At 42.9% G+C, this 15,169-nt stretch overlaps 1 protein-coding gene across 1 annotated transcript; it reads right to left on the reverse strand.

Annotated features, from left to right (window-relative positions):
• Positions 1–1,074: 1,074 nt before the first annotated feature.
• On the reverse strand, positions 1,075–13,460 carry SRP54 (signal recognition particle 54). Its single transcript, XM_078596517.1, has 15 exons — positions 12,903–13,460; positions 10,887–10,978; positions 10,702–10,786; positions 9,875–9,979; positions 9,007–9,073; positions 8,179–8,236; positions 7,767–7,917; positions 7,434–7,582; positions 6,962–7,062; positions 6,749–6,835; positions 6,072–6,145; positions 5,819–5,927; positions 4,399–4,569; positions 3,491–3,586; positions 1,075–2,745 (listed from the first exon to the last, which is right to left on the reverse strand). The coding sequence occupies exons 1-15, from the start codon at positions 12,978–12,980 to the stop codon at positions 2,654–2,656; spliced, it is 1,515 nt and encodes a 504-aa protein (XP_078452643.1). The 5' UTR covers positions 12,981–13,460; the 3' UTR covers positions 1,075–2,653.
• Positions 13,461–15,169: the final 1,709 nt, after the last annotated feature.

The raw sequence follows: 15,169 nt of genomic DNA on the forward strand, positions 1-15,169 counted from the left end.
ACACTACTGCCATCATGCGGTTGGGTCGCAGTCCGATGCCTCATCGGTGATGTGCCATTAATTTTGAGTTTCGACGTCCGCTCATTATGTGAACCAAGTATCAATCGTGTGCGTAGTACGTGCAGTGTACGAGTAATAGCCCCGGGGATTGTCGAGGTCTCAAAGGGAGTGTTGAATATGATGGCACTGTCACCGTGACCTGCTCTTTTGACAGCTGCAAAGAGACGAATCGGTTGGACATCACCTCCGAGCGCTGGTCTGCTTAAGTGATGTTTAACTATTAAGCGTGCCCTTCTGAATGTTATCACCCTTTCATAACCTCGCTGGCATGAATAGCAGCTCATCGGCAAGCACTCATCCACGGTCACCGACTTGTCTTGTAAATAAGGCTCGTCGGAAAAATATGGGGGGTTTATTTATTTGTTTTGTGTGATGTGCATTCAGTTCATGTGCCGGCTAATCACTTACTTATAAACGAGTTATACGTATCTCAGTGTGGTCTGGTGACTGTTGTTTTTGCTGCCTTGGCCAAGCTTGATAAATCGGACTTACACAATGTATTTGTTATAGCTACTTTATGTACCCTTTTCTCTATTGTGCACTGATGGTTGTACCTCGCTGACCCCGTGGCCATACTGTACACCCGTGAAAGAGCCTCATAGCTCATCGGATTCCTTCTGCAGTGTAAATATTAATTCTGATATATCACGTGTATATGTGTAATGCATTTCTGTCGTGTATTTTGGATGAAGGATCTTATTAGATACTTGGCAGCCATAGACTATCCCCGAATGTTGTCTGGCTAACACAAACTTTGGCCAAATTATAAAATGAGCCCTTCTTATTATTGGTTCTTTCGGTAAAGTTACGTGGAAGGGAAATAATAAAATAAAACAGGATCAGGATAGAGAGTGTTATTGTTTTATTTGTATTATTTTATTATCTCCCTTCTACGTGACTTTACCGAAAGAACCAAGAATATGAATCCCTGCAGTCACGAAAGCTTTAAATCGAAATTTGAGCCCTTCTTGTTCGGTATTCGATTCAATTTAATACCAATGAAAAACCACTCCATCGTATCAGTAATTGTTTATTCAAATGCAAAGGCAACAGCACGCTTTAAGAACAGAATGTTAACATTTGTTGACCGTTTACATTTTAAAAAGTGTCAACCCTAAAACATAAAAACAAATCTAATAGCGGCATTAATGGGGGTGGCAGATGCGTAACTTTACGCTTACTTCCGAAGGTAATCTACGCAGCCAATGTACGCCTTTGGCTGCTCGCTACTCAATTAATCTGGGTAAACGTTTACAAGTGACGTGGCCATATAAACTTAAAATATATATAAAGATCTCATTTAGAAATTTAGCAAATGTTTTATAGTACATGCTTAGACCAAGTTTCCCACCATACACAACCAACACGGCGAGTGAAGACACCCGTGGTTTGTGTTGCCAATTATCCTCAAGCATTCTGCACTCATCAGCCTCTAACCGTATAACAAGCAGCTGGGCGGAAACGAGTTCAGTTTGGGAAGACAACGCTGTCCCACATTGTACGTTGCATTTAAAAAGTCAGTGCCTGCTCAATTATGCTTCGAACAAAACTCACCGGTTGGCAGTTGCGATCCAGCCGTGGAAATCTCACTCTCATTGCAAGCGCCTCGCAATCAACCAAAAAGACAAACCGCTGAGTTACGTTCCACATAAATGCTACTGAAATTTACTGACCCTGAAAGGGATGGCCGAAGTTTAGCCAGCCAGGATTTTTACTTGTAACCTTCCAATTGAGTCGAGCACACAACCAAAGGAACAATAGGATACATACTCAAACCAGATTTGACCACGAGGCACCTCAACAAAAAGAACGTTCAACTTTTAACACCTTAGGTGAGAAAGTTAACAGTATACATTTTTTTGTTCCGTCAGATGTCAAAAACACTTGTGTTGATAATAGGTGACGCTTTGAAACAACGGCCCTTCTTTACAGCACAGTCCTCTCTGAGCTATAAATAAACGTTACCTATTATGTTACTTTTTTGTTTTTATTTGTGCTTGTGTACCGCTGCCAACCCAGCAGCAGTAGCTGCATCACAAGATATTATCATTTAATGCAATTCTACACGTGTGCCTCACCATCCACATCTTTGAATGAAAAGTTGACGATGCATCCTCTTGTTACATCACTGTCACACTTGTATTTAAGTATTTGAACACTTCAAAGAGTGTGTTTATAAATCACATCTAATTGCTGGATATAAGATAATTTTCCAAATATTTTCGGAATAGGCATACAATTACCAAAACATAGTTTGAAAGCAAAAGCAATGCTAAAGAAGCCAACAGTCCCAGTTAACAATTCAGATGCCTAAATTGTAAACCCCTTACAATTTCCCAAATAATCGAGTACGATCATTATAAATAAAGTAGTATTGTTTACAGAAAATAACCCTCATCAGCTGGAATATTGTGTTGCAGACTGGGACAAAGTCAATATGCATTTTAAGTCAACGTTGACCAATGTATGTACACGAATGTCCCATGCACCACTTTTAATCAACAATGGTAACGTCAATGGCGAGGTTACTTTAACAACGAGTGAACTTCTTCCTGCCAAAGTTGCACGCCGGATCCACAGAGGTGAACAACCTTTAGAGGCTATCCATGCCCAATTTCCCCTTGGCACTGCCTGCAGCTCCTTGCTGGAATTGCCTCATTATGTGCTGCAAGCCTGACATGCCACCTGCAAAGGACACAGAAAGAACACTGCAGATGAAACGCTGTCCCCCCCCCAGTGCCGCTGTAGAGTCCAACACAGTATGCACAATCAAATGTGGGGCCTGATTGTATTAGAAATGTAAACAAAAATATAAATTGCCTTTTTTTTCCTGTTAAGTAGCATACAACTCATGACATGTAGTTATGGAGCATCGGGGGGGGGGGGGGGGTAAATGGTTTGATATTATTATGCAGAATTTGTTTAAACAGGCAAGACTCGGCACCGATTTCAACTTTCTGGGGTCTCATGACTAGCAGCCCTGATGTTAAGCAAATAGCACTGAGTTTGCCAGATGTCATTGGCCTGGTCGTTCCAAATCTAAAAATCACAGGGTTCTAGGTCAACACAAAAAACAATATACAAAAAAAACCGGTGCATTTTGTGGAGCATGATTAGTGATGAACAACAGATATTGACCTCTGTTCCGTAAATCCACATTTAAGTGTATTTGATTTGTTACACTGATGCTCCCATTAAGCCAGTTTCCCGGCTATTTAAGAAAAGAAACATCCATATTGCAGCGAACAAGTACAGCGTCCTTATGCAATATTGAACAAAAGAGGTCGTAAATGAAACACGAAAATAAAAAAACAATGCAAATATGAGGGCATGAGGCACCATAAAAAAGTTAGGTGCATGCACAAGTAAACTGTGCGTTTTGGCTTAATGGTAAAAAGAAGAGGGGGAGAGAGTGAAGGAAGGTGCATACCCATCTGCTGCAGCACACGGGGGTCCATCATCCGCGCCATCTGCTGGTTGAGTTTTGCCATCTGTGCCGAGTTCACGTTCTTTGCCATGTCGCCACCTGATGCCACACGCAACGGAAACGACGCTTAACAGCTTCCGAAACCGATGATCGGTGGTACAAGCCTTGAACCATTACACGTACCCTGAATTTGAGTTAACGAGTACAACTTTTAAGATGGCAAGGTGACACTCGTGCAACGTAATACCGTGGCCTCATTTTCATTGTAGAAATATAGATGTTATGTATACATAAACACACATTTATTTATGCACAAAATGCAATATCTGTTTAACATGTAGGCTTTCGCGACCTATATTATCCATAAGAGGGTGTTTTTCAGGTTAGATCATGTAAATATAAACGTGTCTTTAATCCCCCCACAGCCAATTAATAAGGTTTGCCATGTAAACAAAGCACGCCAATTTGTTACTAATTCAGGATACTCGTGTGTTGGGGAGTAAACCCACATTTACGTGACAAACCTTACGAATTGGCTGTGTCAGGTGATGGCGGGTTTAAAGACACATTTATATTTACGCCAGCGAACCCAACAAAAACCTTTCTTATGGAAAATGCGATGTCTTATTATTTTACTTTGTGACAGCCATGACACCAGGGAGGGATCCCCACTCACCTCACTGGTCAGTGAAATTAGTGGAGGGGGTAGTAGAGGCCAAGACAGATTAAGTTACCACTCACCACTGATGTTAGCCGTGGCCAGGAATCAAACTCGATTAAGTGTCAGCCGGTTCAAACCACTGCACCACTGATGCCCCCTGACACTATATTACTCCTCTCATACAAAAGTTCATTCCTCACAAATTGCCATTCGGATGGTCATTGTGCCAGACACTGCTTCGCACTGGTACCTTTGAAAAGCCCCTTGATTCCTCCCATCTTCTTGACCATCTGTGCAAACTTGGTGTACTGCGTGAGCAGCTCCTGCACCTCGCGTGTCGACACCCCGGCCCCACGCGCCACGCGCTGCACGCGCCCGGGCTGCTTCGTGAACAGCTTTGCCCCGTCCTTGTTGTCCAGCTCTGCCACCATAGACATCCACAGCGTCGCTCCAATCAATCAACACGCAGCCAAAGCCACACATCTCACAACTTGTCGCTCTCCAATTGGTTAACACACAGCCGTATCCACACAACTTGTGTTTCCCCAATCGGTCAACATACAGTCGTGTCCACACATCTTGTGTCTCTCCAGTTAATAAACATGCGGGGGAAAGGTGCACGTGACCCGATGGATGATGTTATACACTGACAATTAGTGTTGGTGTCCTCTATACACAATGCATGAATGTAATTAGTACTGAATTCATGAATATTCACAAACACAAGCGCAGAGGAGGTACATATCAATAACGCATTTTGTGCACTGCCCTCTGCTGCCCAACTCGTAGTTCCGCAGCTCCGTGACAACCTGTGCGTACATGATGCTTGGCCATCCAAGCACCTGGGATTAGCGTGGTTGGCTATCTACGGTGCGAAATAAGTTCAACATACACACATACAAGCACTACCCAGACTGAACCCTGTGGAGCTGACAAGATTAGATGCAGTTCGGATGGTTTCGTCACAGGCAGATATTATGAATAAAACACATTCCTGCGGAGGGAGCTGGTAGGAACGTTGGATTGCTCGGTCAATGGCCAGGGTCAACGGCGGCGTGGTGTATTCCGCAAATATGCCCGACTGTGAGGGCGGGCACAAGCCGGCGTGAGTAGGTTAAACGTTGAGTTTTATAAGGGCACCACGGGGTGACCAAGCCTCTCCCCACCCAGCCCCACCCCTCCCACACCCCACCCAGCCCCACCCCTCCCACCCCCCACCCAGCCCCTCCCCACCCTCCCCACCAAGCCCCTCCGGACCCAGCCCCTCCCCAACCAGCCCCTCCCCACCCTAAAAAAAAAGTCGATCTGCATGTAAAGTGTCCATATAACTGCATATATAGTATTTGTCAATCAACGCTTCTGTTAAGGATTGAGAAAGTAGTTTGGACTTGAACATTATCAGAAACATATTTATACTGGAGGAATCTGAATGAACTACAAGCTCTTTTTCACAGATGTACAACATAATTTTGCTGTTGGAGAAAAGTGTGCTCGAACCCACCCAACAGTCTAAACTACATTGATAATTTTCAGTCCAGGTATGGATAATGGGACATTCTACGTATTGTACGTCACAATGTTTGCAACCATGCTCTCTTTTAGATGGAGAAGATGAATACAACATTATAATGTATGTCCTGTTCAGAAGTGCAATGTCCAAGTCCACACACCTTGGTCATTCATGCTGTCCATAATGGTCATGAGCTTTTTGAGACGCGCCATCGACTCTTGTTCGTTTCCTTTGCTCATGAAATCTGTCCCGAAGCCTGGGATCATACCCTAGACAATGGAAAAAATTAAACATGTTACGTTCGAAAAAATCGAAACTTCAGACATGTGCAAACTTTTTTTCTTTTCACCATTGCATTATTCGTTGATATTTTGTATTCGTTATTGGGAAAAATGCAGGAGAAAATTGCTCACCATTATCTGACTGAAGGGTCCCATTTTCATGATGTTCTGGAACTGTTCGTACATGTCTCGTAGGGTAAATTGACCTACAAAGATAGATAAGTCCTCGTTTAACAAGTTTTCACAATAACACGGTTCTTCTACGAGGGAACACTGTTCGCAAAACAAGGAGCACACGGTCGACGATAACCTACTTTCCTGAGCTACGCGGCTGAGCGGTGCGGGAATTCTGGCTATGCGCCCCTCCACTCTCCACCCACCACCACAATAAGCAACCACAATCTCAGGTAAGTGAAATGTTGCATACATTTTATTAGTTTAATAATTGTTACATACATCTCTATCCTCGCTCTCCCTCCCTCACACACATAGCAAATGTAACGAGGCTCACATACACGCACACATGTATAGGTACATGTGGCATTTAAGTTATTCAGGCGTGTTAAATACGCGAGTGAGAAAGTGTGCACTTTGGCATATATCCCCGATTAGAAGCCGGGATTACACCGTTGAGGATATCCTTCTCTACTGGTTGCCTACGCCATCATCAGCTCGGGAGTGAGGTGGTGTGACAAATTTAGAGGGCCGGTGTATCTAAAAATGCTAAACCTTTCAAAATGACGACAAGAATGATCAGGTCTGATAGTGATGGAGTCGTCGCATGATTACATTCTCCAGAATCGGCTTACCGTGCTTGAGTTTATCAATCAATTCTTCATTGTCATCAAGTTTGAGCTCATTCACTTTATCGATAAGCCCTTCAATATCTCCCATTCCTGCAAGAATAATGAGAAAACAATGTTAAGTTCATCCAACTCGCTGTCATTAAGATCAAAATCAGAGAAGTAAACAAACAACAAAATCAGTGACTTAAAAATTATTCAATACAAGGTGCAACTCACCCAGCAGTTTGCTGATGAAGGGCTGTGTCTTAAAAGGCTCAAAGTCATCAATGTGTTCTCCTGTGCCAATAAAAATGATCGGACTTCTTGTGGCTGCCACTCTGTTGGAAAATGTTATTAAATGTACTCATCAGACGTGCTGAATTCATAACAGAAATACCAGAAAATGTACACCAATGCAAGCAAACTTTGAACAAAAAATGCGTGCTCTGGCGTTGCAGTGTTGCACATGCACAAAGAAAAACTTAACACATTCAACAATAGCACTGCCCACAAAGGGGAATAATACGCGATTTGTCAGCAAACGTCCAACTCGTCGTCTACGATTTCCTTTTTAAAAGCGATTGACACAAACGTTGGGGTTTATGAATCGTAGAACATCGCAATACACCACTGTTTAAAGATTAAAAAGCCAGGCATTCCTGAGGCTCAAGCGGGTGACATTGTTTAGAAAAGGGGAGGAGACACCTACGCGCTGAGTGCACCGCCGCCCTTGGCATGGCCGTCCAGCTTGGTAACGATGACCGAGGCCACGTCCACTTTGTCTTTGAAGGCCCGGGCCTGTGCTTCACACGCCTGGCCGATGGAGGCATCCATCACATACACGATGTTGTCTGGGTTCTGAAAGATGAAAATTGCAACATTTTCAGTCGGTACGAAAGTAAACCGATTCAACATTCATCACGTAAGAACTGAATCGTTTCCGCAGACTGTTCCAGCATGCGGAGTGAAACGTGAGGAATGCTGAACAACTCTTCGTTGCAACCCAAAAATGCCCGAGATCACTCTGGCTAAGAGTACTGACCACAGCATTGGAAACTTGCAGCATTTCCTCGAACAGCGACTCCTCCTGCTTGTGACGGCCACTCGTGTCCACCACAATAATCTCAAAGTTCTCTCTCTTAAACTTGTCCACTCCATCCGCCGCGATCACCACTGGGTCAACCTCTGTGTAACTGCAAACATAAGTTCGTCAAAGTCGCTCAAGCTACAAAGGACTGCAAAAAAAACACATTAAAAGGTCATGATGAGGTGGTGCTTATTAGTAAGCACGCAGCTTTTACGCATGCAGCCCTTGATCAATCCACCGATGGATTAAGGCCTCCCAACACCGTGTGGGTCGTGGGAGATATTGAACCATACTTCATCACACAGATCAGTGCGGGTTGGTGAAGATGGAGAGCACTGAATGTTGAAGCATATGACATGCAGCTTACCTGCCGTAGAACGGTATGCGGGCTTTTGTGGCATTTTGCTTCAGTTGATCGAAGGCACCTATGTGGGAAAGAGTAAATTACACTCAGTTCAGGATGTATTTGTGGATGATGGAATATGACAACATAAGATGTTCCCACTACTTTTGTATTGAAAAATAGTTTTACTGTGATTCTTTCTTTAGTCGACAGAAATTAGCTTTACCGTGTGAACGAAGTTAAAAATACATACACAGAACTGAAAATGGTATATAAGCTGTGTTTGGAGTGGTTACTACAGATAAAATCTTATACGGATGCAGTTAAAGCATACAAATATATTACAGTAAATTACGATACATTTCTAATGTAGTCTACTACTTTTTTAAGTTACAAAATACAAATACCACAAAACAATTTCATGATGATAACATTTAGAAAGAAAAACATTATTTTGTTCCTTGCTTAATTTTGACTTGAAACTTTCATGACTGCAGGAAATCATATTCTTGGTTCTTTCAGTAAAGTCACGTGTAAAAAAAATTTTTAAAGCAAAAAACCCACGACATTTCGATCGCAACACAAACGGTCTTCATCAGGCGGAGAAATGAAGACTGCTTGTGTTGCGATCCAAACGTCGTGGGTTTTTTGCTTTTATTTTTTCTTTTAATAATATTTTTATTTTCTATCTACGTGCCTTTACCGAAAGAATTAAGAATATTAATTGCTTAATGTTTGTCACTAATTACAGTTCACTGTTGAACAAAGTCTTTGAAAAACTATGCCACTTCCAGGTTGGCTACAGTATCACAAGGTGTGTTGAAATTTAGTTTCCATGACAAAAGAACTTACCAGCTCGGAAAGTATCGGCACAGACCAGACAAGCTTTCCACCCTTTTCTTTGGTAATAGTAAGCAAGCTATGAAAGGGAAATTAGGAAGCATTAACCAATACACATAGCACCAGTGCAGTCACATCTTAAATGCTTTTGAAACCACAATAAACATAAGAGGTACCCCCCTTGGACTCCAGGATTATTTTAAAATATTTTCAAATAAATGTCATTCTCCCAATGTATCCATTGTGCGACCGGCTTTATGTCCTGAGACAAAGTATCCATTCGGATCTCTCACAGAGCAACGCATCCCATTGTGTTGAGGATAACCTAAGGAAGGGGACATCAGAGCTATCGATGTGGTCCCTTGAATTGGCTTCTGAGCTACAAAGGAGATGCAAACACTTTACCACTTGCTCTGCCAAAGAGATTAATGTTGGTTGCATGGCAGTAACATTTATATTTATATCTCAGAGCAGGCTTCATGCCATTAAGTGTAGCACCAAAGTTAATGTCATGGTTATTTTGTGTGTGTTATCATTGGTCACCTGGGCGACCTGGCCACCTCCGATAATTGGATCTCAGAGGCTGTCTATGGCTCTAATTTGTGTGGGTGGGCCATTTTATCCCTGGGTCTCCGATGCCCTTTACTCCTTGTGCTTTTACGTCTAATTTTTTTCCCTGTTTTCTTTTTTCTCCCTGTTTTTGCCCTGGTAACTTTATTTTCTTAATTGAGTTTCTTAAGGTGCTTTGAGACACTGTGGCATTTAAGCACCAAAAAAAGTCAAATCCTGATCCTTCAAAAAGCACACACAGAAACCCTGCGAATACAATCTAGTTTATACCAATGAGAATATTAACATTCATGCTTTCTCAAGGTCTCACTTTTGTGCACGTGGTGGTTTTTCCACTGCCCTGCAGTCCCACAAACATGATGATGTTGTGTTTTCCTTTTACAGGGGTCCATGCCTTCACCCCAGGGTCCACCAGCTGGAAAAAAACACAATCAAGTGAAATTAGTGATCGCAAAAAGTAATAATAGTAACCATACAAAAATAAGTAAACCAAAACATAATTTTGGTGGCAACTCCTTGTTTTCTACTGGCCTCTATGAACTCCAAACTTATATCAGTGTTGGCTATTGTTGCTAAGCATAAATGCAGATTGTGACATTACTTGATCCCATTAGACCTTCACCCTCAGACAACCCAGCATCACTCGTTTAATGTCACATTCTGCTGATGAGAATCAGAAGTTAAAAACCAATCCAAAGGTTGCCATGTGAAACAGATGTTGCTGGAAACAGATGGGTCCAGAAGGCCCATAGAGCAATGGACCAAAATGTTATTTAGTCCTACATGGTGGATATCTATTATTTTTATATTGGTATAGGCTACAATTAGTGTCAAGGTGGTCTTGCATCCTTTACTCAGCCAACACTTTATTTTTGGAAATGTAATGGTATTCATAATATTACAAAAAAGAACCTTATACAATGGGAAAAAGCCAAACCTACATCCCTTTCAAGATGGTGCTACATTAAGATGTATGGCCAATTCGATTCGAGTGTTTGGCAGGTGGGAATAAATCACAGCGTGCAGAGAAAACCCACACGAGAGGATAACACTCAAAAGTTCCACAGAATGTGACTCCTTTGCGCTCCTGTCATGTCCTGGCCATGTCCGAGCCCGAGAGTGAGAATGTGATACAACCTTGACAAGTTCCTTGAACACTGTGTGCTGGATCATCCTCCTCTTGTTGAGGCCAGTCGCCATCTCTTCCAAGTCGATCGCGGACCTGCACACACAAAGCCGCTTATAATATATCTACTTTGTTACACGTTGCTGGACTTCATGTCACGTTAAGCAAGGGAGAAACAGCGTGCAACACAACATACTTGACATTTTCTCTCAGTGTCTTCACAAGCTTGACGTTGACATCCGATTCCAGCAGAGCCGCACATACTTCCTTCAGCATAGAGTTGAGGACCTAGATTTTTCAAAGGAGAAACGACCATTCGTTACCCAATGTACACACACACACACAACTCAACAACTGTTCCCCAATAATAAACAGACAGCAATCATTGGCAATTTTGCAGTGGTTATGTCAACATGAGGCTTGTACCAGGCTAGGTGCACTTTGTGGCCAGTAAATATTTTAAGGCTCACTGTTAGGTCAACCAGACATCATGAGATTTACTGGTTAAAACAAACCGTGGTTATTGGCAGCACCTAGCATTGAGATACGCAGCTCAAGTCATATGATTTCCCCTAGAGCAGTACTCATGATATGCTTTGGGTCTTTCGGTAAAGTCACATAGATAGAGGTTGAAAGAAAATTTAAATAACAAAAAACTACGACGTTTCGATCACAATGCAAGCTGAGGCCTCAGCAGCTTTCCTCTCTTTTTTCAGCCTGAAGACGACCGCTTGCGTTGAAATCGAAACATCGTAGTTTTTTGTTATTTTCTTTGAACCTATCTACGTGACTTTACCGAAAGACCCAAAGAATATGAATTCCTGCAGTCACGAAAGCTTTAAGTCAAGAAATACTCATGATCTTTATAATGCACAATTCTTAGAATCGGTATCAAAGCTCACTCTGTTGTTGACCAGGAGTATTCCAAGGGTGGAACATTCCGCATTCCTAAGGCGGGGTCCAGTCTGTACATCAACATGGACCATATGGTTGGGTTGCCAATTGACCACATGAGCCACTTAACAATGTTATGCTGACGGCCTTCCAGCACTGCCTGGTCAACACTCCGCGAGTATAATCGAACAGGAAGACATCTGCATGAATGGTCTACCTTAATAAATATTAACAGGGATCATTAAAATGGTTAACCTATAGCGTATAAACGTAGACAAATACACATACATATCGTTATTCAATGTGAATACGTCGTGGACATAAACAGAGTCAATGGCATATGGGTGCTGTAACTTTAAAACTCATGGCAGTTTCTAGAACTGTGTTGTTTTCATACTCTTTGGTTTTTTCGGTAAAGTCACGTAGGTAAAATTTTTTAATAAATTTAAAAAAATTAATACATTTTTACCTACATGACTTTATCGAAAAAAACCAAAGAATTAAAAAAGTAAAAATACATTTTTACCTACGTGAATTTACCGAAAAAAACAAAGAGTACGAATCCTTGCAGTCACGAAAACTTCAAATCTAGAATTACGTGTTGTTTTCAGTTTTCTTAAATGACACAATCGCATCTGGCGAATCATACTGTGGCACCTTTGTGAGCCTTCAAGGCGCAAAGCGCCAGTCCCTTTTAGGCTTCACAGAGTTCAGTGCCAATTGTCAGAAGGCCGAGCCGCGCTGTTGAAACACTTGGGATCCATCCCATTAGGTGTTAAACCCCGGGAGGAGCACGGTTACCCATGTTCCTGACCCTTGCTGGTGGTGTCGTGTCCATCACACGGTCTCTTCGTACCAAGGCGACCTTTGAGGATTCGCGATTTCCTCCCGTGGCTTACACGGCACAAGGAGGGCCCACAAAGCCGCATTGAAATCACGAGGGCGCCCCTGGTAACCATGTGGGGGCGATCTTCATGTGAAGCTTTCGTGACTGCAGGAATCCATACTCGTTGGTTCGTTCTTTCGTTAAAGTCACGTCGGTAGAAAGCTAAAATAATAAAACATCACGACGTTTCGATCGCGACACAAGCGGTCGTCCTCAGGCGGAACAAATAATCCAGAGGTGGAACTACTGAACCAGCGAGAGAGATGTTACAACAATGTTATATATACACCGTTATATATACACAATTTGTGACTTCTGGAGGTGTTCTTTAACAGCAACAACAACAACAATGGCAATACTCTCGACGGCGGCGTGAGGCCATCGCCGGTCACAGAGAGGCCCCCCCAAGATGGTTCGACGTTTCGTCGTCACCTCCTCGTTGATGATGGTCGCATTGCTGAGGGAGCGCAGGGCCGCGGTGATCTTCCTGCCGAGGTCCGCGAGCACCATGGTGCCTGCTGTGTCTCCCCCGCGTCTTTATATCAGTGCGTCTGTCGTCTCCCCCGTGTCTGTCTCTATCGCTGTGTCTCTGTGTATGTCTCTCTCTCCGTGTCTCTATCGTTGTGTCTCTCTCTCTCCGTGTCTCTGTGTGTGTCTCTCTATCGCTGTCTCTCTCTCCGTGTCTATGTGTGTGTCTCTCTATCGCTGTCTCTCTCTCCGTATCTCTGTGTATGTGTCTCTATCGCTGTGTCTCTATCGCTGTGTCTCTCTCTATCGCTGTGTCTCTCTCTCCCTGTGTCTCTCTGTGTATGTCTCTCTATCGCTGTGTCTCCCTATCGCTGTGTCTCTCTATCGCTGTGTCGCTCTCTCTTGTTTCTCGTTATTTCTTCGTGGTCGAGGAGCCCCCGGCCCAGCTAAGCAACAGCAGGCGGCGGTTGTGGACGCAGCGATTGGGGCCCCAACTCTCCTTGAATCGATTCCCACCGGAACGATTCGAATCTCGGATCGATTCCTCTTTCAGAATGAGAATGTTTTATTTATTTATTTATACAGAAGGAATCCGATGAGCTATAAAGCGCTTCCCCCTCCCCCCGCCACCACACAGATGTTTCCAGCAGGGGCACGTCAGGTCAGATTAAGTGTGTACAGGGCGATCCAGATGTCTTGTGACTCTCGTTTCATTATTTAAAACTTAAAACAAAGTAAGGTGTATTGCAAACATTAATTAATATGCAAATAGGATAAAACAATTGTGTGTGGGGGGGGAGGGGACATCTGGACCACCATGTACATATCCGTACAGTACTGTGCATTAGTGTCAATCCACTGCTGGATGAGGGCCTCCCCCAAGGCGTGGTGCGGGTCAGAGGTTGATGTCGTTACGTGCCACAAGTGACTCGAACAGGAACAATTTGGTTCGTGTTGTCACCGTTCACCGTGACGATTCATCTATCCATGTCCACACGATGAGTCTCTTCCTTGAGCTGTCATTTGTGGCCAGCTCGCTTCTAAACACATTCCTGCGGAGGGAGCTGGTAGGAACGTTGGGTTGCTCGGTCAATGGCCAGGGTCAACGGCGGCGTGGTGTATTCCGCAAATATGGCCGACTGTGAGGGCGGGCACAAGCCGGCGTGAGTAGGTTAAACGTTGAGTTTTATAAGGGCACGGGGTCACAAATAAGGTCTGCATTGGTCTGCAATAAGGTAGGGAACTGATAAGGGGTTGACAGGGATGATTTTCTGATCCCCCCCTCCCTACGGCAAATCAATTAATAGCCAAGATGTTTGACAATAAAGATTCGATTCAAGAATTGTATCATTTTTATTGGCGGCCTCTAGAGGCTGTAAACCGCACACACCTTAGAGACGATGTGAAAAAAACAAGTATGTGTTTTACCCTCTCTGGCAATAAGACAGGAGTTGTGTTGAGATGTTCAAACACCAAATATAAACATTTTGCAAGGAATCAAGGACTGCATTAACCACAGAGTACTTGTGGCGAACATTCAAATATGCTCTGATAATATATGGCATCGTCTATACCAGAAACATTAGCCTTCTAGATTTGAAGTTTTCGTGACTGCAAGGATCCATACTCTTTGGTTCTTTCGGTAAAGTCACGTAGGTTAAAATAATGTTTCTATTTTGTGGTTTCAACATCTTACCATTATTTCTTGCTGTGGCTGTCCTACCTGATGACGGAGGCTTATGTTGCTTCCGAAAGGTCGTGATTTAATGTAGTTGTTTTCATTTTATTTTTATTATTTTATATTTTTATTTTATTATTTGTTATTATTATTTTCACCTACGTGACTTTACCGAAAGAACCAAAGAGTATACATCCGCCTTCTTTATGGCCTAGTCTCGCCAATATCAGACCAGAGAACGCCAACAGACGAACAGCACAAGGGCAATGCACTATCAGGGCATGTAGACATAGCTCTGGGTGAGCTGCTACAAAATGGGAAATGTTTTGCCAGTATAAAAGTATTAAATTATAATAATAGGTTTTTACCCTTTTTGGCAATAAAACAGGCGTTAAGATGCTCAAACACCAGATGGCAAGCTTTTGCAAGGAATTAAGTTCACATTAACCACACAGAGTACTTGCGGTGAACATTCAAAATGTTTATATTTGGTGGTTTGAACATCTTACCACTTTTTTTTATTGCCAGTAAGGGTAAAACCTATTTTAGTTTT

Source organism: Lampetra planeri, chromosome 7, assembly GCF_965212315.1.
Source record: "Lampetra planeri chromosome 7, kcLamPlan1.2.h2, whole genome shotgun sequence".
NCBI lineage: Eukaryota > Metazoa > Chordata > Hyperoartia > Petromyzontiformes > Petromyzontidae > Lampetra > Lampetra planeri.